We start from the raw sequence: 18,598 nt of genomic DNA, 5'->3' as shown, positions 1-18,598 counted from the left end.
AGACCAAACAAATCAAAAATAACCCAATTTAATATCCCTTGCCACAAAAATTTAAAGAAAGAAAAAAAAAAGGAGCAATGACCAGATTGGATCGAAAGCTTCTAACATCAATATCAATTGTAAACACCATTGCCCCATAACCAGATCGGAGAATTGAAATGGTGAATGGTTCGATGCGGTACCAGAAAATCATTCCCGCTTCAAATTTGTTGGTGCTTAGTTTCCAAATTCAAATAAAGCCATCTTTGGTCTTCATTTTCTCCGGCAACATCATCGGAGATTTCCTTCTTCCGACATCGAGTTGTGTGGATAATCTTTTCTATTATTTTTCTTCTACATTTTTGTACTCAATACAACAAGATAGATGCCTTAATCCTTTTCAAGTATAAAGTAATAATGGAAAGGGGATGGGGACGAGATAGTATTGGGTCGTTGGGGAACGGAATATGAAACTAAAGAAATGGGGATGGGGAAGGGGACTGGGAGGAAGTGTTGTTTTCTTTTCTTTTTTATATTTTTGTTATCTTTTCATTATTTATATATATTCATGCGCTTTTTAATCGTGATGTTCATTCAATTTAGCCATGTCAGCTACGTTACCTCCACACAGGCATAATCAACTGTCAAAGTGATTTATTGGTTAACAAATATTGGAGTTGAAGTATTCAAATGGGAAATATATATGTTTGTGTACCAGATTGACAAATGGGCGCAAGTTTAAGTGGTCACAAAGGCCATTTTGCCTATTACAAAATAATACAACTTCGTAGTAATTTAGACTAGTTGAGGGAAAAGTTAGTGCCATTTTATAAACAAAAAACTGATATTCTGGAAAGAACTAAATATAACAAAAGGTCAAACTGAATAAGACAAATAGCATAACTTTCTCCTGAAACATAGAGCTGTTGATTCAAAACTCACAATGCAATTTAGCCTTCTTCTGCCAAATAAATCAAATAGCATAGCAGTTATTCAACAATTTTTTCCTTTTTCCTTTGTGAGAAGAAAGAAGCTTTCACGATATGAAGAAGAATGTAAAATGCCAGCTAAATAGCTGGTGTATACATCTTATTTACAACTTAAAATTAATGCAATTGGAGTAAGAATGACAAAACTGTTGGCTGTTTAAATAATAAAAGAAAAAGATTTGCTGTATTCATGTCAGCACGTCACTGTAAGAATAAATCCTGTACTTCAGCTACACTAGTTCATAAACTTCCGGCAATTCGGAGCTCCACATAGGCAGGGCACTTTAAGATCATCATGCTCATCAGGATCAAACAAATAATCATACCTGTTAAACAAGATTAAGCACAATACAGTTTATTTTTCAGAAGAGAAAAAACTGTAAGACTACAAATTGGAAAACGTAATTTGAAACCAAATGAACGAACAGATGATCCACAGATGAAGAGAAAGAAAAAAAAAAGCTGCCATACGTCAACTCATCACCAGCTGAGACATTGCTTTTAGCTATAAGAACTATCCGGCTCTCCTCTTCACCCAGACTCATGATCCTCGCATAGCAATTAGGCATGCACTACATGAGATAGCGAAAAGAAGGCTTAAACCTAAAGTATGAAATCTGAATCTGAATTAAAATGTCAGCAAAAAGGCATGTCTACGGTAGAGATGAGAAACCAAGTATCCCAGAGAGCAGAATAAACTCAACCAGCAGTTTGACAATGAACAACAGCCTACCGAATGATTGATTAAGCGTCCAATATTCCCTTTATTTGTGGCATCAATTACCACTTCTTCGCTTACTTTAAACAGCTGCATGGAGTGAGAACATGTGTTAGAATTAATGACTGAGGCAAACAATCCGAAGAAGCAACAGATCTAACTTATAGATCGTTTGTTTAAGGGCTTGACAGTTTATGCACCATCATTCCCTTTATCCTTTTGAATGGAGTACAGCAAATAGGATAGCAGGGACAAGATAAGACTGTCTTAGCACTTTAGCATCCTTACGAAGGATGAAACCAACGATTACTGCTAAAATCTAAGCCTATTTTAAACTAGTGTAGTAGATTAGGCTCATCTTTACATGTTCAAGACAACCATGGCCTAGGCACATGTACGCATAACCTCACATAAATTAATGAAATTGACTCACATAACAATCTTTTCCCTCCAGCCGATAGCGTGCCTCCCTTAGATCAGCAACACTACGCCTCACTTGTTCCCCACGATACTCAAGGACCTAGAGAAGCAGCCAAAGACAATGGATCACTTAAATACCTGGATTAAAACCTTCATAACAGTAATTAAAAAATTACTTATAATGTTCCACTCATGAAAAGTACCATTTCTCCTTCTTGAATGCTTCGACGTGCAAAGAGGCCCCATCCATGTATTCCAGATTTACCAAAACAAACTCTCCGGCTTTCCGTCGTCTGATTTAAACAAATAGAGAGTAAGTTTGGTTTCAAATGTATTTGCAGTTATAGAAGCATGTGTTCCAAACTCTACTCTCAGCAATTGTTTGCCTTTACTCTGATAAATATCTTGCCGCAGTTATAGTTGCTTAACTGATGACAGTAAGAAGTAATACTTATGTTTTTGTGTAGTACAAAAGATTAGGGTGATGAACGGGCTTAGCCAACAGGTATCATGCAACTAGGAAAAGTAATTGCATATTAACTAGAGAAAATACTGCATAGAATAAGCAATCAGTCCTCGTGGCACAGAGAGAAGATTGTTTGCCTGTAGATGGATCAGCCGTTCTTTGAGTGTTGAAAAAGCCTTCACATTTCCAGCCAACTGCAAACATAAAAATAGGAGAAGGAAAAACTATACAATTAGATGGTGTTACAACACAAGATGGATTCGAAAACACAAGAAGAAACATATTACATACTTCTTGTGAGTTTAAGCAATCTATTGCTTCTATAGAATGATGCCTTGGTCCCATCAGTCGATGGAATACTGCCACTTGTCCAACCCTCTAGACGAAATAGAAGTAAATTAGAGGTGAAAGAAAGAAAAACAAGAAATTTTGCTCATAAAAATAAATCGAGAAATTAGACGCAAACGATACAAAAGGGTGGAAAATAATAAAATTAATGGATCACTTCCCTGCAATTTATGTGTTCGTCTTGCTAGCATCTCCAAGCCAAGCACTTGCTGTTAGCCATTTCATTTGTTATGATAAGGTTCCTCTAAGGCTTAGAGCTTTCTAATTTTGACATGCATGACTTGTTATAAGCCATGTTACATGGAATGGCATAGAAGTAATGGGTACTAGGTTTCTAATGAAATATATTGAACCCAGGTTTTGGGTCTTTGAAGATGAATTAAGCAAATGATACAGCGCTCTTGATGTGCGTCATCAATTTAACAAGTTTCATCAGAAAGACATGCAAAAAAATTCACAACTAGCATATGACAGAAGATTTTGGTGCGGCAAACATGGATTTCTAGTGTTGTAAGAGCCCGATAGTTTGGGTGGTGCGGCTCTATTGAACAATTAATACAACTAGACAGTGCTCTGTTGGCACCGAGGACAGCAGTTTTGCTCTGTTACTTCCAATTTAACTCGTCATTCATAGAGGAATCTTATCCTCAACTTGGCAATCTTTCCTCTCTACACCAATAATTTCTTTTATTACCAAGGAATAAAGGTTGGTAGCTTTATGATGTCGCAACCCAACACACGCGGAAAAATATATCATAAAAGGATATTCGCAGAACCAAACAGAATAAGATGCAAAAGGTAAATATGTATTTTCACACCACATCTAAAAATATAAGAGAGCATAATACCTTATTGCTAGATCTCTGAAAGATACGACACCTTGCAGCAGAGAATGGCTCAAAGCTACTGGTCCCAGTATCAGATGCCTCAGGGAATTCAAGAGCCTTAGATGAGATGAGCCGTCGACCTCTCAAACTATGTTCTTGACTTTGTCTTTCAACCAAACTTTTTGTAGAAAACACTCCAAAGGGAGTCCGCATGACCAAGACATTATCTGTGTCTGGGGCCCTGAAATTAAAGCATACCACATATTAGGTAAACATCAAAACCATGGAAAAAATGAACAATGTAGAAATTGCTTCCCAACAATTAATAGGAATGTTTAACTGTATCAACCTTGAGCTGTTTAATTTCAAAGTTTAGGTAGAGAGATTTAATAGAAAAAGAGAATTGTTTATATGCCGTAGGTGTTATTAATCTAAAAAGATATAAAACAAAGCAAGAAGCAAAAGATAAAGAATAAGAGGATATTATGTTACCTGTGAAAGGCACAATATGATAACCATCTTGTTATCTGTACACCATTCTTCTCCGAGCAGTTCAACTGAGATTCAAAATTTTTAATTATCAAAGCAAGTAATTACTCCCAATAAAATAAAAAGCACATTGCCATATACAAACACTCTCTCTTGTTGATAAGTAAATGTCTATCTACATATAACAATTATTACACACACACTACAAACATTATATAGTCATAGTACACTTAGTTCAAGTGCCTTACCAATCGCCGTGGAGGGAAAAGAAACACATAGTGCATTCATAAGATTCAATTAAAGCAGTTCTAGAGCATAACATCTATGTACAAAACGAAAAGGGAAGTAGAGACAGAAACTGGGCACTACAACTTTCAGCACTTAGTCCTAGCATATATGCATCATTAACAATGGCATACTTAAGCAATTCTAGGCAAAAGAAGGGAGCTTTATGAGCAAGAAAAGAAATTTGTTGATTTTTTTTCTTCGTTTTTCACCAAGGGGTGACTTAACAATCGAAGAGTTGGATTAACAACCTTGAGAGCCAAGGTTTTAAGGGCACTTGAGGGTGTGGCCTAATGGTGGATGAATGGGTTGAGAACCATGAGGTCTCAGGTTCAAATCGCGACGAAGACAAAAAAGCACTAGGTGATTTCTTCACATCTATCCAAGCATTAGTGAATAGAGTTACCCGGTACCTATTGCTGGTGGGAGATAGCAGCAGGTACCCATTTGTATTAGTCGAGGTGCACGTAAGCTGGCCCGGACATCACATTTACCAAAAAACAAAGATCCAAGGTTTTAACTCTAGCAGAGGTAAGGAAAGTGGCAAATATCCAGTGTACAAGTCGAAGTGCGCACAGCTAACCAGGATACTACAATTATCACAAGAAAAAAAAGGTTTCAAAAGAAACTGAATTATAGACCTTGCCAGTCACAAAACTTAGAGTTCAACCCTTACAAGATAAGAAATAAAAAGCTGTCTAGATGTTAGCATTCCTATATTGGCCAAGCAACTGTGAAATGTGAGCGTGAAATTTGATCCATCGGTGAGGACAATCATTCCAAGCCTGAGTTTTGGTGAATGATATTTGAAGTTTACACCAAACTATCACATTCTCTTCCTTCTACTACTGAAAGCATCTCTCGTAGAGATTATCATAGTGGAACAACATATACGACGAGGAAAAGCTTACTTCCATATGATATCCACCCCTCAAAGCACACATAGCATGAAAATTGGTAGCACATTTGCAACACTGAGCGCATGATCCATGAACTTGTTTGCAGATCACACATGCCTGCAGATTTATTTATAACCAAGGGTTTTTAGCCACCAATAACTATATATTTTGACAGAAAAAGAAAATTACCTATTGCATCAAACAAATCAGCAGCAGACACAATTGAGAAATCCAAGAATGTCCAAGGACCAAACAAATGAATACAAAGATACCACTAAATATATTTTTTTGAGATGGGAAAGATACCACTAAATATTTGGATCTAGAAACCAATTTACCCTCAAAAAAGTGTTTGGAGGAATTCTAAGAAGCCCAACGGCAGGCTCCATTTTATCAGCATTATGGAAAGCAACTTCTGGCCGAAACCATGCACATGTGACGTGAACCCACAGGGAGTCAATATCAGTTGGCTTTAGTGCACCACCTGCAAAAGCATCATTTAACAAATCTAGATTTGAAAGCCATTGATGAGAAATATTTTACGAAAAATGCTGGATATACAAGATGACTTGCCTTTGACTGGACAAAGACAACATTCTCGTTCAATTTCTGGGGTCTCACATGCTCGGCAGACCCACGAAGCAAAATCCTGAAGATTGCTAACTCCATAGCATTCCTGATGGACGGCTATTTGACACCTGAATCTTCGGCATTAGTTACACTAGAAAATGATATCTCGCCAACCAGATCAAAGTAACATGTTCATCCAATATATCTTTTTCTTCTAAACAGTTGATTTACAGGAATACCTATTGCATATGATTATTTTGTTATAGTCCCAATCCTCAACCCATCTACAAATAGCACATCTCTCTGTAGTCCACTTTGCATGAACAGGTTCATACTTCTCTGCCACAAAAGGACATATATGAGTTCTTGGCTCAACAAAATACACACAAAAATAGGCGCTCACAACTGAAACTCCAATACAGCATACCTCTTAAAAATGCAAACAGCTGCTGGTGATCTAACTTCTGATAGGTAAACTTCTGATAGGTAAAGTTATAAGCATTATGATCTGAAAGCTGCAGCATCAATACTACTATCTCAGATAAAGAAAATAAAGCAAACCTATTCCAGATATTAATGAACAGAAGAAGAATCACTACTATTTATTGGCAGTGAGGAGCAAGATCCTCTTAAAGTGAATATTTCTTCACCCACCCGCCCAACTACAAATAATATCATATATCACTTCTTCACATCAAAAAGAAAACACGGGAAAGCAAAGGAAATGAAAGGTTCATATCCAAAATAATGTCACTTACAATTTCCAGGAAAAAAAACTGAAATGAATACCCACGAAAAGCAACATTGAGGCGATGATAGCATGTTTACTAACTACCAAAGATCCATCTAAAATCCTAACAAAAATGTTAAGGATGATCTAAATAAAGCATACTGCACCGATCAAAATAAATATATAATAAACAAATAAAGCTAATCGTAAAATAAAAACAAATATCAGTCATTTCTTTATTAGTCATTTTTGCGGCCTTTTACTGCCCAACAACATAAAATCTTTGTGAAGCTGACATAAAAAAAAATAAACCATTGTAACAGTTGCAACAGAACCCTTAAGATTAGTGACAGAATGCAATGGAATAGATAGAGTAAGATATGACATCATAGAAGATGAAATATGAATTAGAAACACACCAATTGGTCCAATGTTATCTTTGAGCCCTTCACTTTCACGCTGCACTTCCATTTCTTTGCTCGGCAACCGGTATGTCTCTCCCACTCACTAAGTGTTAGCTTCCTTGTTCCACAAGAACCACACTTGCATTGAACTCTGACAAAAATGAAGGAAGTAAACTAGAGCACTTCATGTCTAAAGCAGATAAGTATGCAGTAATCAAGCATTAGAAGTGTCCTATATATTTTACAGCAGACCAGTTGATTCACAAGAGCGTCCTCATCTTTAAGTGAGTTTTCACATTTGATACCAACGGCAAATAGTTTTTCTCATCAAGTAGTAGATCTCTTTTGGGGGAATAAAATCCAAAACTGTCCATGAATTATGTTTCCGACAGAAGAATACTCTCAAAATAGAAGAAATATTGGCTGTCAAACACACAGCAGACAGTTGACCTTAGCCCTCCACAAAGAGCAATCCAGATGGTTAGCTTTTCTTTCCTTTTTTTCCAATCCAGATGATTAGTTCCGTTCCAGAATAAATTTCAAGAATTTTCATGACAAAGCCTTTTCTACCCCCATTCTCTTTCCAGAATTTAAAGAACTTACAAGTGAAGATCAGGATAATAAATCCCTTCGACGCCAGTGCACACGACAGTAATCTTGTCAGGCATCACACTTCCATTGCTCTCTTTTAATCTGTTTGAAACACTTAAACAGTGTCAAAAAGAAAATGTTACAGTCTGCACACTAGAACAAGGAAAAGACCAGCCAAAGACAAAGGCAGCTTGTTGGTTTGATAGGATACAATAACCAAAGTGGCAAAGTGCAAATTAAGCAAGAAGATACCTTGCTATTGCCCCCCGCTGTTCTGAGACCGACATTTTTTTGTCAGAATTTGCTTTGCACTCAGGGCAAAAGTAATCAGTGTTCTGTAGATTCTGCAAAAGGTTGGTATATATGATAAATCTCCCAAAACCTTATCTAGAATCAAGTAAAGAAAACAGAAGAAAGACAGTACTTTAAAATGAATATGAAAATCACATACCTTTAAAACATTGCTGGAAATATCTGCACACTCCACATGCGCCCAGACATCACAACCATCACAACACACCTAATAAGAATATCGCACGAAAAAAGGTCCATAGTTTGTTCTAGTTTGCCAGCCAAAGATTCAAAGGAACCAAAGACCAAAATCAAAACACAAAAATCTCACCCAGTCCCCACCATCTGAATGATGCCAAATATTCTTGCATATGCCACAATATTGCTTTGATTTCCTCAACTGAACAGCATAAAAATCTTCAGAAAGTGGGGGATTGAAAAGAAGTACAGCATTATATAGATTCTCATAGAAAAAAAAAATACAACAGTATCAATTGAACAGCATAAATAAAGAATTTCAGGATTCGCTCTTCCGCAAGGAAATACATATGAATACAATGAAATGCATAGTAAAAGATTTTGCAGATGACCTTAACACAATGCCCACAGAAAAACTGGGCCTTGGACATTGTATCTTTAACTTTCTTCATGGTTCGAAATGGAAAAATCAAATAACAGCTGTCACATCGTCGAGTGTCTTTCCTCTTATCATATCCATCCTGCTAAAGAATTAATCAGAAGTCATCAAAATGGAACTACTGGAGATTCTTCAAGTCATTATGGCAGTGAAAGGTTATATCTCAAAACGCAAATGCTCCAGCAACAAAAAATTGAACACTTTTGACTAAAAGTAAAAGGAGAGTTTTGGTTCTTTTTTTAATAAAAGTAAGAAGATTACTATAAACCTAAAGAATAAAACTCAAGAGAATAGCATAAAGCTGATAACAGGTTAGATTAAGGCCTACATCAGAAAATATTCAATTTCAGATCCATTTCCTGGCTCTTAAACATAAAGGACGTTTTTTGAAAACTTGCCTGGTCAGAGAAACACAAGTCCAGCTCCTGATTCGATCCAGTGGCCTCTTCAATTCCACTGTCATTAGTTGCTGGAGATGTCTCCTGTTCCATCTCAGGGCGTTTATCAGTGTAACCATGTTCAGCTAGAATTGCCTCTTCTATTGCCATGTGAAAATCACTTGGTCTGCTGCCATACAACTTAGTCTGCCCCTGAAATCTGGACAAAGTAACGATGAAAATACACGTATCCAGAAGTACCAGAAGTTAATTGATAAATGGAACATCACATACCTGTCCACATACTCTTGGAAAGGAAAGATCATTCCAGCTTTGACCCACCCATAATCCTACAAGCAACAATAGCTTTAAAGTCTCTAATCAAATAACTATAGCTAAGTATATAAGTATTCAATATACCAAGGCATAACTGCTCACTTAATATTGCTGAGTTTTACAACCAAAAAAAAAAGACAGATTACCCTTTTGCCTACATACCAATTGTATAATCTCCGCAGCAGACTAAAAAAAACTCTTATTACTACTAATCAAGAAAGAGAGATTACCCTTAGCCCACTTTTGGAGTAGCCATAAAACATCACACAGAGCGTGCCTGGAACACAAGCCCTTAGAACAGCCTCAGGTGCTTGCCATAACGGGTCAATCACCACAGCAGGCCAAGCAGGGTAATTCTTTCCACATTTTGCCCACACTATGTCTCCCAAAACAAAATCTCCCGGCTCAAAGAAATCCTTCTTCTTTCCAACCTTCTCCTTCATATAATTACTATCCTCCCTTGCAAAGCCCCTCTTCCCCCGTGATTCACACCCACCACTCTCCACCAGAGCTGAAGAACCACCAACTTCACCTACTGACGTCACAGAACTTCTAGAACAATCTTTACTCTGCATATAACCAAATTGTCTATCCTCAAATTTTACAGAACTAGGCAAATGCTGCATTCGTTGATTATACCCTTCAGACTTGAACCTTTTCTTGTGAGGCAGAACTGCTCCTTCATCTTTCTCACTCAAGCACAACAGCTCTTGTTCTTCTGGGTTTTGTTCTTTCTTCCACGAAGGCAAAACAGAGTCATTGAACTTTGAAGGAAGCACTTGAATGCGGCCACGAGAAGACTTCAAAAGTGGAGGCTTATTATGGTTATGAACCTCAAAAGCTTTTTCCAAGCTTCTCGAAGCTCCAGCTAAAGCCAAGCTTGATTCTACTTCACCTGCGTAACTCAAAGCTTCTCTACAAAACGAATCCACCAAACTAGTGCGGTAATCCTCTAATTCCTTTATAGGCACTGTGAACAGCTCTTCGGTTTTCAATTTCTCATCCTCCTCGGTTTTGCACCGCTTGAGTTTCGGCATTTCCACTTTCACCGTCCGTTTCACAAACATCTTTCTCTTCATCAAAATTCGGTTACGTGGGGATGTACTCCTCGCACGCGAAGTTGTACGTTAGGAAAATCCTCAACCATCCCAAAACCAAAACCCTAATTTTCAAATTGAAACAACAAATCCTTCGAACTCAAATCCCCAATTCTGCGAATTTCAAAGCCAATTCAAAACCCGAAACTCACATCAATTGCTCCAAAAACTCACCACTTCAACGAATCAATCAGTTACAGAAACACAATCGAAACAACATCGACAACTTTCCAAATTTACTTATCGCAAAGAGCGAGACCACGTAAGGACAAAAAATAGGAAGAAATCTATAATCGGTGAAATTGAAGAAAACAAACGAAATGTTTCAACAAAATCAAGTTATAATCGAAACTTGAAGCTTCTGAATTGATGAGAATTCTGAAATTTGTGAGTTACGGAAAACAAAATTTCGTAGATGTACAGATGAAATTGGAGATATATATGTTCAGAAGGGATATATGTCTGTGAAGTAGCAATACTAAGGTATATTTTTGTTCTCTTTCCCTATAAAAATAAAAAATAAAAACAGTAAATTAAAAAGAATATATTAAATTCTCCTCAAGGAATTGGAAGCTTTGGCTCCAAGATTGTTGCGATATTCGAAAGATGAAGCGAAAATAGGGAGGGAGACGAGGGTATCGTAGACGCGCGAAAGGAAAAATGTTAGTAGTCGAAATTTCTGTAGGGGTAAAATAGACTTTGCATTGATGAAACCGTGATCGCAAGGAATTTGAACGGCGGGATCTATGAGGTTTTCCACGTGTATATTTTCTATTGGATCATTTTTTTGGGGGTTCGTGGCCAAAAAGTACCAAAAGAGCAGTTGTGATGTTATGTGACGTGTAACGCCCGCTTAGCTTGGAAGGGTGCTGTGTTTTTGGACCTTTTGGTACACGATCCATTGTTATTTTTATTTTTTTTTAACTAGTATCCATAGTCGTACGTTGCGCGAAAAACGTAAAACATAACATTTGAAAAGAAAAGTATTATTTGGAATTTTTTATTATTGAGCCCTTGATGTTACGGGATTGCATAAGGGTCTGCGTTCAGCCCTTTCCTATTTGCCCTGGTGATGGATGCTATAACGCATCATATTCAGGGGGAGGTGCCATGGTGCATGTTATTTGCTGATGACATAGTCCTAATCGACGAGACACGACGCGGCGTCAGCGAGAGGTTAGAGGTTTGGAGACACACCCTTGAGTCCAAAGGTTTCAGGTTGAGCAGCACGAAGACGGAATACCTTGAGTGCAAATTTGGGGCAGAGCCGACGGAAGCGGAAGTGGAAGTGAGGCTTGATTCTCAAGTCATCCCTAAGAGGGGTAGTTTCAAGTACCTGGGGTCGTTTATTCAGGGGTCCGGGGAGATCGACGAGGATGTCACACACCGTATAGAGGTGGGATGGATGAAATGGAGGTTAGCGACGGGAGTCCTGTGTGACAAGAAAGTGCCACTGTTACTGAAAGGTAAATTTTATAGGGTAGTGGTTAGGCCTGCTATGTTGTATGGGACCGAATGTTGGGCGGTGAAGATCTCACAAGTCCAGAGGATGAAAGTTGCAGAGATGAGGATGTTGAGGTGGATGTGCGGGCATACAAGGAAGGATAAGATTAGAAATGAAGATATTCCAGAGAAGGTGGGTGTGGCCCCCATGGAGGACAAGATGCGGGAAGCAAGACTCAGATGGTTCGGGCACATTCAGAGGAGGAATACTGATGCACCGGTGAGAAGGTGTGAACAACTGGCGGTGGTGGGTACGAGGAGAGGTAGGGGGAGACCTAAGAAGTATTGGGGAGAGGTGATCAGACAGGATATGGCGCGACTTACGGTTACTGAGGACATGGCCCTAAACAGGGAATTGTGGAGATCGAGCATTAAGGTTGTAGGTAAGGGAAATTGTGATGTCTTTGTTACAGTGCACTAGAGTGAGACTAGCCAGTTAGGAATTAGTCTTATGATGCTATTGATCAACTACTGATGATGGGCTTTATCTTCTGTGTATTAATACCTTACATCTTTCTCGTATTTCTTATATCTCTTATATTGCTGTTACTTTGTTTTTTATGGTATTTATGTTATGTTATGGATTTTATGGTACTTTATGTTGTTTTATTATGAGTCTATTGATAGTACTAATATAGTGTCTCCTGTTGCCTTTTTGAGCCGAGGGTCTCCTGGAAACAGCCTCTCTGTCTCTCGGGGTAGAGGTAAGGTCTGCGTACATATTACCCCCAGACCCCACTTGTGGGATTATACTGGATTGTTGTTGTTGTTGAGCTTATACATTGGCGAAGGAACTATGAGATCAACAAGAACAAAAGTAGAGCTTTCAATTTATAATTTCTACTCTCGGCATCAACAGAAGTGACAAATGCCGTAATTATAAATAGTAGTATTGATCCATCAACAGCTCTAAAGGCTAACTCCTACCTGAGCAAATACTTAAACTGCAACTCAATAATTAGACGTAAATCATCTCCATGTCATAATATATGGATATATGAAGCATGCAGTCACATTCACCACGACATTCTTGACAGTTGAGCCAAGGTAGGCCTCAACAATTTCCTTCACCTTTGTCAGCAGAAGAGGTTTCTTAAGCAACAAACTGCTTCTCTTCACTCTTGTTGTTTACAACAATCATTAGCTTATCACCAGGTCCGGGAATATCCTTAATAGGCCACAATTTCATATGACCCTGTAACAAAACCTATGAAATAGCAAATTACATGGAAAGCACACAAGTTCCGTAAAAAAAATATATGAAGAACTCAATAATTGGGATATATATAAGTCATTAATAAATATGAGCAAAATGAAGTGTAGGACCTGAAACTCATATAACTTGTACCTACAACGTGTTTGATTAAAAAAGTCAGACTACTCTCTAGTAATGGATAAAGCATGCATTAAGATATGATATCCTTAAAGATAAAAACAGTTCCAAAACTCCCTTAACTTAGATTACTCCTTTGTTTTTTAACATGTGTGGCTTGATTTTTCAGGCAGAATACCAATGACACTTGAAATAAGTGCAATAAGTAAAAGCTGGTATGCCTTTAGTGTTTGTGAAGCATGATGGTTAGGGTGGTGGACCAACTGGTAAGGAACTCTTAAGGAATATTTTAATATATCTATTGGTGGTTGTGACGATATTGTCAATGATTTTACACTGTAGGAGAATGATTCGTCAATCTTATTTTCATATAGCTCAAAAACAAATTAGTCGTTGTAATTGTAAGTATGTTGAGTGAAATCATAAAACAATTACGGTAAATTAGTATAGTATTATGTAATGGTGTCTAAACAATAGCCAATCAACCGGTTCGAGATTGAACTAGAGTTGATTGATATTTGTAATGGTATCTAAATTGTGTAGTATTCACACATTTCTTTATCTATCTTAATATATATCTTTACTAACCACCAAGCTACACCATGGCACATGAAATTCTATAGTTCGACTACATTTTAGCTCATTGATAAAGGAGAAAGTCGTTCGTGAATATATAGCACCATGCTTTATTAATTACTTTTTCTTTACACACATCTTCTAGATCATATGTTCTTCCCGAGAAATGGTTGGCTTTGGACAGAAACTTCTTCAAGTTGGTATTACCTATATGCTTCTTCGTTTCATGTGTAGAAAAAATAGAAACTGTTTAAAATATAAAAATTAATTACTTTCCAATTGCATTACAAGTTACTGCGAGATTGCTATACACAGTTACACACCAATTGTATGTTGATGCAGAAGTTTTCACCTACTTGCTATTTTGAGAGTAAAAGGATTTCTTCTTTAACACCAGTATGAATGTTTTTTCTTTTATTTTTTTTCATTTATATATCAATCTGGACCGATTAGTAGCTTACGTATTTTCTCTTGTAGCATATGAAAAAATTGTGTTGAATCTTCATCAAGCTGTGCATGACATGTTTACACACACAAACTGCAGACAGTTGTAATTATTAATGGCCTGGAGTAGCAGCTGCTGTGACACATGCTATGTGTAGTGAATGTTGTAGTTGCAAACTGATATTTTCGTTATTTGTTCTACTTGTATATTTTGAATATCCAGTCTTGATCATCTTCTTTCCTTATGATTGACTCTTTTACACATGGAATAACTCTCTGTAAAAGAGATGATTACCGAGAGTGTAAAAAAAAATCTATTCTTTTTGCGACACCAAATAGTGGAGACATGGTGTAAGCCATTTTTGGTTTCAGCAGAAATTGGTCAACTCCAAGTCACACTACTTAATATGGGGAACAATTCTTGTTTTCAGAAGTCGGAAAGTTGGTTGAATTTACTACGAGTTTAAGGTGATTCTTAGTACCCTTTTCTGTTATGTAATGTTCTCACTGGTTTTTTTCAAAATAATTGTAGTAGTTAATTATAGTAGATCAGGAAAATTTGTCTTTGTTGTCTATTGTATACTTCATAATTTTGAGAAAGAAATGGAAGAGATTTCACAATTACCCATTCTGGGAGGACACATTTTACTTTCCTTCCCTCAAAACAGCCCATTTACTGAAAATAGTAGGAACCAGAACCAGATTTCCAAGAGCTTCTCCACTGCTAGTGGCAGTAACCAGATGAATCTGAGCATATGGAAGATACAATTCGGTAGTTTTAGTGCTAACTTGTAGGTTAGCAAAGATGTGGTGACATTTACAAGTTGAGCTTGGCTCAATAGGCTTAACAATGTACTAAACAGGTGACGTATACTTAAAATTATAATTTATCTAGGTGTATCGCCTTATGCTTGTAATCATTTATCCATGTAACGATTCAATAACTCATCAAAATTCATACTTGTAATTTCAGTTAATACCTTTACTGGTTAGCTTAGGTATTTAAGTTTTATCTGCGCATCACAGGTTGATCTGCTAGCACTAGAAAAGAATGGTGAATAACCAACGTTAAAACAACTAACAGAGGCATAATAGTAATGTCAGTATTTACCCCGCTAACAGAGTTGATTGATAGTCTAATGGAATTTAAACTGTGTAGTATCCAGACATTACTTTATCTGTGTTGATATATATCTTTACTAACCACTAAGCTGCACAATGTAACATGAAATTCTGTCAAAGATCTATGTATGAATGAGTTATTTAGTTAACATGATAACTTCAATGCATATTGAATTTATAACACAAACAGTGATCCCCGAGTCCCTAAATGACTGATTATTTTGGTTTTACAATGGCTTCTTTAAATGAAAATAGAAGTGTATTTGGAAATACAGAACCAATTTCACAAAAAAATTAATAACACGAACACACACACAGAGCAAAACGGAGTAAAGCTTTACCTGAATTTCGGCAAAGCTGTTGACAATGATATACATCAAAGTATTTGGACATTTAGATCATTGAAATCATGTTCACCTTTTCCACGTGCATACAAGATTTGAGATAAACAGTGACTGTATTTAAAGGTTAATTAGTTAGATAAGTGAAAAATAACAACTAAATTAATTATTTACTAACATATTAGATTCTTGTGACGACCCGACCGGTCGTCTTAAGAATTAATGCCATGATCCCCTATTAACTGCTTTCCCCAAGTTTATTTCTACTATTTCGATTTGTCAGGATGTTCGGTTTTGAGTTTCGGAGAGTTTTAGAACACTTAGTCCCTAAATGAGAGCCTAAGTGTTGGAAAGTTGACCGTAGTCGGAACAGTATGAAGACAGCCTCGGAATGAAAATCCAATGGTTCCGTTAGCTCCGTTGGGTGATTTCGAGGTTAGGAGCATGTTCGGATTGTGTTTTGGAAGTCCGTAGCTAATTACGGCTTGAAACGCCGAAAGTTGAATTTTTGAAGTTTTCGGTTCGATAGTGAGATTTTGATCAGAGAGTCGGAATGGAATTCCGAGAGTTGCACTAGTTCCGTTATGTCATTTGGGATGTGTGTGCAAAATTTCAGGTCATTCGGAGGTGGTTTGGTTGGGTTTTTTATCAAAAGCGTAATTCGGAAGATTTTGGAAAACATGCTTGAATCCGATGTGTTTTGGTTGATTTGATGTCGTTTGAGGTATTTTGAAGATTGGTATAAGTATGAATAAGGTTTTAGGATATGTTGATGCCTTTGGTTGAGGTCCCGGGGGCCTCGGATGTGTTTCGGATGCACAACGGATCATTTTTAGTTGTTAAAAAGTTGCAGAATTGCAGGTTCAGCTGTTGCAGATATTTACTCTTCGCGTTCGCGAGTGGACCCTCGCGTTCGCGAAGAGTCAGTGACGGTTAGTGAAATTTTAGCCTTTGCGTTCACGAGGAAGGCTCCGCGTTCGCGAAGGGCTGGATACTTGTGAACCGCGTTTGCGAATAGGCTTCGCGTTCGCGTAGGAGGAAAATTGGCCCAGTAGAATTTACTCATCGCGTTCGTGATGAGAGGAACGCGTTCGCGAAGGCTTGTCTGGGTAAATCATCACGTTCGCAAGGGCCTTGTCGCGTTCGCGTAAGAGGACTTTTAGTCAACGTCATTTTTGTGCTTCGCGAACGCGAAGCCTTGACCGCGTTCGCGAAGAGGAAATTAAATGCCTGGGCAGAATGTTTTAAAAGGTTTATTTCGAGGATTTTAGCCTAGGTTCCTCCATTTTTAGGCGATTTTGAAGCTTTTTGAAGAGGGTTGAAGAGGGATTCAAGAGGAATCACTTGGAGGTAACATTTTTGACTTCATAACTCGTTTTTATGTGATTAAGGACCTAATTAGTGGTGAAAAATTTGGGGAAAATGAGTAAATAGAGCTTGAGTTTAAGAGACCTTTAAATGAGGATTTGAGAGGCCATTTGGACTCTGATTTCAGTATTCTTGTTATGTATAGACTTGTGAGAGTACGAGGTTTCTGAAAATATAAATTTCGCCCGATTCCGAGACGTGGATCCGAGGGGCATTTTGGTCATTTTACCTAATTTCGCGTATTAGCTTAGAATTTAATTGTAGAATCAGTTGCTTGAAGTGTTATTTATATTATGAAATTGAATTGAATAGATTTAGGCCATTTGGAGTCGAGTACTCGTGGCAAGAGCGTGATTTCGGATTGATTTTTGAGCCGGTTCGAGGTAAGTGGCTTATCTAACCTTGTGTGGGGGACCTCCCTCTTAGGATATGATATATTTGATAATTGAAATGCCTTATACGTGAGGTATATCTAGTTTTTCCTTAAGTATTTCAATTGAGTTCTTTTTCCTGTTTTATTCTACTTGTTAATTTAGCTTATTGCTAGTTTAGAAAAGCATGTTTAGTTGACTTAATTGCCTATTTGCTTAAACTGCCTTAATTGCATTACGTGAAGCATGTTAGGCTAGAATTAACTGTTTACTTGGTACGAAATTTAGCTTAATTGGGTATTCTTGAATTGCTACTGTGTGTTTTTACTTTGGGACTACGGGACGGCATCCCGGGAGATCCTCTGTACGTATTTATGATCTGAACTGAGGGGACGGCATCCCGGGAGATCCCCTGTGTGTATTTATGATTTGAACTGAGGTGCAGGATACCAAGAGATCCCTAGCACGTATATTGAGGATACCAAGAGATCCTCGGGATACCGAGAAATCCCTAGCATATATTGAGGATACCAAGAGATCCTCGGGATACCAAGAGATCCCTAGCATATATTGAGGATACCAAGAGATCCTCGGGATACCAAGAGATCCCTAGCATATATTGAGGATACCAAGAAATCCCCGTTATCATCCTTGTTATGTGTGGTACTTCCTTGTGGTTTGCCTTCATCTCTGTTTTCATTATTGTACTCTTATTATCTTGTATAGATTCTTACTGTGTATTCTCAATTGCACTGCTTATCTTATCCTATCATCTTTATATTTTATTTAACCTCAGTAGGGCCCTGACCTTCCTCATCACTACCCAATCGAGGTTAGGCTTGGCACTTACTGAGTACCGTTGTGGTGTACTCATGCCCCTTCTGCGCATATTTTTCATGTGCAGATCCAGGTACCACTACTCAGGCCTATCATACTTGAGGAGGTGACTGCTCTAGAGACTTCGAGGTACATCTGCCGCGTCTGCATACCGAGAAGTCCCTTTCTATTCCTGCTTTTAGTATTTTAGCCCTTCAGTATTTTTCTGTTCTTATTAGACATTTCGGAGTTAGAGCCATGTAGTATTAAT

The 18,598-nt window shown here is 37.6% G+C and overlaps 1 protein-coding gene across 7 annotated transcripts; it reads right to left on the bottom strand.

The window, feature by feature from the left end:
* Window positions 1-883: 883 nt before the first annotated feature.
* LOC107814847 (histone-lysine N-methyltransferase ATX4-like) lies at window positions 884-11,084 on the bottom strand. 7 transcript variants are annotated; one of them, XR_012693584.1, is made up of 23 exons: window positions 9,587-11,084; window positions 9,315-9,370; window positions 9,042-9,240; window positions 8,597-8,725; window positions 8,338-8,406; window positions 8,167-8,235; window positions 7,968-8,059; window positions 7,728-7,817; window positions 7,140-7,275; window positions 6,418-6,505; window positions 6,230-6,329; window positions 5,994-6,118; window positions 5,759-5,904; window positions 5,433-5,537; window positions 4,240-4,304; window positions 3,769-3,988; window positions 2,864-3,129; window positions 2,710-2,766; window positions 2,310-2,399; window positions 2,120-2,206; window positions 1,702-1,776; window positions 1,440-1,540; window positions 884-1,294 (listed from the first exon to the last, which is right to left on the bottom strand). XR_012693584.1 is itself a non-coding variant. In XM_016640324.2 (23 exons), the coding sequence occupies exons 1-23, from the start codon at window positions 10,433-10,435 to the stop codon at window positions 1,204-1,206; spliced, it is 3,138 nt and encodes a 1,045-aa protein (XP_016495810.2). In that variant the 5' UTR covers window positions 10,436-11,084; the 3' UTR covers window positions 884-1,203. The 7 variants fall into 7 exon arrangements, 5 of the variants coding, with proteins under 5 accessions (XP_016495810.2, XP_075073931.1, XP_016495809.2 ...); XR_012693583.1 differs by having other exon boundaries at window positions 8,597-8,728; window positions 9,587-11,082; XM_016640324.2 differs by having other exon boundaries at window positions 2,864-2,950; window positions 7,728-7,829.
* Window positions 11,085-18,598: the final 7,514 nt, after the last annotated feature.

The sequence above is a fragment of the Nicotiana tabacum genome, chromosome 7 (genome assembly GCF_000715075.1).
Source record: "Nicotiana tabacum cultivar K326 chromosome 7, ASM71507v2, whole genome shotgun sequence".
Lineage (NCBI taxonomy): Eukaryota > Viridiplantae > Streptophyta > Magnoliopsida > Solanales > Solanaceae > Nicotiana > Nicotiana tabacum.
Note: the sequence above shows the minus strand (reverse complement) of the source record. Positions and strands in the feature narration are given on the sequence as shown.